Source organism: Gastrolobium bilobum, unplaced genomic scaffold, assembly GCF_033153095.1.
Source record: "Gastrolobium bilobum isolate Gb01-03AN ecotype WA unplaced genomic scaffold, APGP_CSIRO_Gbil_v1 utg1991, whole genome shotgun sequence".
NCBI lineage: Eukaryota > Viridiplantae > Streptophyta > Magnoliopsida > Fabales > Fabaceae > Gastrolobium > Gastrolobium bilobum.
The window spans coordinates 218,401-223,563 of record NW_026898956.1 but is presented as its reverse complement, the minus strand read 5'-3'; the positions used below and the strand labels follow the sequence as shown (position 1 = coordinate 223,563).

Here is a 5,163-nt window from a genome sequence, read left to right as displayed (position 1 = left end):
TAAGCTTCCGCAATTGGTGCGTGTCTGATTGAATAGTCACTAACCAACAGTTCTTGGGTAGTGTCTTTATTTCTAGTATATATATCCATAATTCATTTATTAAGAATTTTCTTTTAAATTATGAAGATTTAAGTTACGCAAAATTTTTGGTGGATTATCATATATAAGGGTTGTTAGAGAATAATATAAACCATTAAAAGGTCTTCACTCAACACAATAAAGGTTTTGGGTTGAAGTGATTCTTTACAAGGATAATGCTAATTTTTATTTTTATTTTTTTGGTTGCCCACATTCTTCTACTTACAAAATATTTAGATTCGTAAATATAATTAGCCCTCGAAATACATATGTTCACAACTATGGGTGTAATTAGGCCACGGTAGGCCAGGCTTTGACCTTCATGGCCTAGGCCTACACACACAAAAGTTTAGCCTATTTGGCCTACGAGCCTATCAAAGGCTTAGTTTAAAGGTCAACCCTTCCCTGTTATTTAAAAATAAAAAGCCTACATGGCCTATGAGGCCTTTTAGGCCTACCATATTGCAAATTAAATAAAAAATATATATCTCATTCATTAAACAATATTTCTAGCATGGGTTTAAATTATAAAAATTCTACAATAAATTTTTTTAACAAAAATACAGATTATAAAATTGTTATACAATTGTGTTGATCGAGGGACGGGGACATCAAACAGAACTCATACTTGAAAGGGTTGTTAACAAATACAGAACTCATACTTGAGAAGGAGATTATTGAAAACATAAGTGTGAGTGAAATAAAATCTCACATCAAAAATGAATGAACTAAGCATGATACATATAAGTGAAAAGATTTCATATACCCAAAATCTTAAGATTTTAAGTCAAAATATGGTCACATCCCTTGCTGTGAATTTGTTGCTTAACCTTGTGAAGTAGACTAGCTTAATTGGGCTCCCAATTGATTCTTTACAAATTTTATTAAAATCTCCTACATTTTCAATCTCATATATTATATATTGATTATCATTCCGATCATGCTTATAGATGGGAGTCGCATTTGCCTGGCTCCCAATTGGTGCGTGCTCTCTCTTTCGTCACTATACCATCCATGATCACCACTTATCGAATTTCAGTACAGGATCACCCGAGACTCTCCCCGTTGTCACAAAACCTCTATAAAAGGCTATTATACTCTAATGGAACACTTATACACACTTTAAGCGCAGAATTCTCCCTTGCAATTTAGAGCATTTCCACCACCCTGCTTCAGTTGTTCACACACACCTTTTATTCTTAACATCAATTTGCTAGAGGGTTCTTATTAGTGGATTGAAACATCAACTTCCCCAAGCTGGACTTTCTGGTTCAATCCAACCGAACAACTAACATGGATGGAAACACTCGTATTGGTTGGGAGTGCATAGATAAAATTCACAATGTATAATGAAAGGGTAATACTTCTCTCATTTAACATGAGAGAAGTTTTTTTTCTTACACTAACAAGAAATGTGGAGCCCACAAGTTAAAAATAAATAAAAAAGAAAAGAAATTGGAGGCACGTCTTTTTATATCTCACTAACATGAGATAATTATCTCCTACAGTTGGAGAAAACTATTTCCGATAATGAAATGATACAAAAGCTTGATAATATTAATGAATATCCTCAAGTAGGGGAATAAAAAAGCATCGTTACATAATCATATTATACAACAATATATTATAGTAGTAACAGTACTAGCTACTAGCTAGCTAGAAGAAGCATGTAATGTAAATGTAAATGTAAATGTAGAAGAGAAAATAAAAATAAAAAAAAAAAAAAAATGGCTCAATCCAAAGCATTGGGACCAGAACAAGCCTTCAAAACAGGGCTCCAAATCCATTGTACCAAGAACTTCCTACCTCGAATGCCATTGAGGTTAAATGTATTTCCATCTCTGTCCTTCAAAACTTGACCAATGTAACCGCCTCCTCCACCTGTTCCGTACAGACCCTCGCACAGGTCACCGATCTCGGTGGGTGCGGTGGGGTCTTCGCCGGCGTACCACGCGTTCACCAGCGGGTTCGACGACAGCTCCGCCAGCTCGTGTCCGATCACGCTAACCATCCCGTCCACCCCGACGTCGCCGTTCGGCGGCGAAAGCTGCCCCGGTCCACCTCCTCCCATGTACCCCGGCACCGCGAACGGGTACGCGCACACCTCCGGGCACTGTTTTCCCGAATTCCCCACCCACGCGTACGGGAGCGTGTACCCCACCATCGACGGGAACGTGAAGTAGTGGAACCCGCAAACGGCGCGGCAGTAGTCCTCCATCGTCACGTCGTCGGCGGTGAGGATCAGGTAGATTCCGTTGCGGTGGTCCACCGGGAAGGGCTTGGATCGGACGGCGTTAGCGATCACCTGCTGAACGGACAGGCGCGTGAGGTGCGTGCCGTGGGAGTATCGGAGGTCGGAGTATTCGCCGGCGACAGAGACGGTTCGGGAGATGTTGGCACCGGTTTGGTCGGTGTAGAGGGAGACAGTGCGCCACCAGTCAGCGACGGAGGGGGACGGTGCGGCGCGGTGGTTGGCGGCGGAGATGGATTGGAGGAAGTCCTTGATGAGAAGCTTGTGAGGTTGTGACCACTTGCCGTACCAGATGACGTAGATGTTGATCGGAGAAGAGAGAACAGGTCCCATGTGGTATTTGAGGTTAACGAGGTTTGAAGAACCCTCGAATCGCTTCGACGAGGATAAGGTTCGGAGAGGTGGGACCCTGGGATTGAACTTGGTGTTCAGAGTTTGGAACTCTGCTTCTTGTTCATTTCCTAAGCATAATTGAATCAAAGACAAAAGAAGAAGGAACTTGGGTAGTAGCGGTGACATGGTGCTGTGTAATAAGAAGGGTTTGAGGAATGGTGTGTGATTTTTATTGAGTTGAAACGGTGGTAGCTGGTGGAGATATATATAATGTAATTGTAGAGTGAGTGAGTGAGGTGAGTGAGTGAGTAGAATGAGGAGAATAGTGGAAAAGAGAAAAAAAAAAATGCATTTGATTGGGAGGGAAAAAATGTGCTGGAGACAGCTGCCATGTGTGGGCGCACTTTACTCTTCAAAATCTACCAAAAACAATCATAAATATCTCTCTCTCTCTCTTTTTATTTTACTTTATCTTTCTGTTTGTTTTTGAAATCCGAGAATCGTTCACTTTTTGATCTCGTTGACTAACCATTAACGTTTTACTGTGTTTCACATGCGTTCGTGAGTAAATATTACTACTTCACTTGCACTTTTGTTGTTTTTGTTTACCCTGATGCTGGTTACTTTAATTTACTGCTCTCTAGTGGGGATAATGGGGTTTCAGCAGAAAAGGGCTGAAATGCCCATGATGGATATTCTCGAGTATCATTGTTCAATCTAAGAAAAAGATAGGGAACTGGTTGGTGGGTACGGAAAAAGTATGAGAAGGTGGTGAACAGCTTGGCATGTTGGGATGGTTGCAGTTGCAGGCTTGTATGTATGGTGCTAAAGGAGAAAGGAGTGTTCCTAGCCATGGAATTCATGAAGCTTGGCCGCAAGGTTTGTCATTTGAAGTTCTTCTGTTCCGATTTTCCGTTGTTGGCATGTGTTTGACAGTTTGAGATTTTACGTATATGTTCCAGTGAGATTCTGAATTTTAACTTCCTCTTTTCTTGGGTTGTCGATGGGAAATGTTGGATTACATAAATGATGATCTGGTAGATGGTGAACATTTCAGACAATGTGTTAGGTAAGTCTTGTGATTTCTGAGTGAAGCGTGCAATGGCGAAGAACTATTTCTGCACATTTTCCTATTCCTGGGGAAGCAATTTTGGGCGATTCTTTTATAATGTTAAAGCTCTTTGCGACTTTACTTTAGCATTGGTCAATCTTTTTTGTTTTTTTAAATAGGAAATTTCCATTTCCGTATGTATGAAGTGATCTACACAACCTGTTAGAACTAAGTGTCAAGTGACTCCCTCACTCGCCACAAATGTTGAGTTAAGCCAAATTTTCTTTTCTAGCTGTTCTCTTCATAATAAATTTTAAATTAATTTCCTCAATTGTAGTAAGTTGATTGTTGTGTTTCTGTGAGAAGTTGATACCATAAAGAAAGTTTGTATTTACTTTTATTTCTCAATGAATAGAGATTACAGGGATTTCTACACTCGCGTGTTATTTCCACTTCTTGTACCTGCCGGGGAGAAATTTTTTTAAAGGGAATGGAAGTAATTTAAGAATAAAATGATCTTATGCTTGGTTTGCTGAGGTTTCTGTCAATTGCTATCAAATTTTTAGCATTGTATCCTGAATGTTTGCTTTTATGTTGTTCATTTTGGATTTGGTTGGTTATACATTAGCCTCAAGATGCTTATGGTCCTTTCGGAATTTGATTTTGAGTGCTGTATTGGGTGGACAAAATATATATGGTCCTTTCGGAAAATGGAAGTTGAGCAGCTTCCAGCTGTAGATTTTAAGCATATGCCACAGAATCTTGGATTTTTCTTTTGACAATTTTTGGATCATTATTCTTTCTAATGCAGTAGGCAGAGAGAAGGCCCTCGATGCATCCTGCACAATGGGAAGCCTGTTGCTTCCAATGATAGGTTTGAGATCTGGGGGGACTATGTCTTAAATTTTGTTAGCAATTGTTTCACTCTCGCTAATTTTGGAATTGCAAATTTTCACGTGTTCATTTATCATACTCAAAATGTAAGCAATAGGTCTTTTCCATCAATGTTCTCAAATACCCTGTCATTTTGCAGTTCTCCTTATTTATTTTTTGCATGATGGTGACTTTTTATGTCAATAGTTGGCATTGCACTGATTATAAAGTTAAAATAGTAAAATGCACTTTGAAGTAAATGAGGGTTGGCATTGGCAATAGGTCTTTTCCATCAATGTTTTCAAATGCTCTTTGAAGTAATAAAAGTCTTCCCTGACCTTGCATGAGGACGTGCTTTCCCCTAATCTAAACTTTCTTTCTAAAAAAATGCACTTTGAAGCCTTTTGTTGCATGTCAACGCCACGGTGATATAAACTTATCTTTATATTACTTTGGAATGTTCTTTTGATTGAAATGAAGGATTAGCAATGGGTCATAAGAGCTACGTTTCAGGAGACAATGAATATTGGAAGTGATGTGGTAAGCAACTAAGCATGAATGATGGTGGAGATAGTTC

At 39.3% G+C, this 5,163-nt stretch overlaps 1 protein-coding gene across 1 annotated transcript; it reads right to left on the bottom strand.

Moving 5' to 3' along the window:
• Positions 1-1,661: 1,661 nt before the first annotated feature.
• Positions 1,662-4,197, bottom strand: LOC133285751 (protein EXORDIUM-like 5). Its single transcript, XM_061483031.1, has one exon. It carries the CDS (start codon positions 2,846-2,848, stop codon positions 1,811-1,813), a length of 1,038 nt encoding a protein of 345 aa, XP_061339015.1. The 5' UTR covers positions 2,849-4,197; the 3' UTR covers positions 1,662-1,810.
• Positions 4,198-5,163: the final 966 nt, after the last annotated feature.

What these genes read in the sequence shown, in the direction of transcription:
- LOC133285751 (XM_061483031.1), bottom strand. Translation starts at nt 2,848, where the DNA reads ATGTCACCGCTACTACCCAAGTTCCTTCTTCTTTTGTCTTTGATTCAA.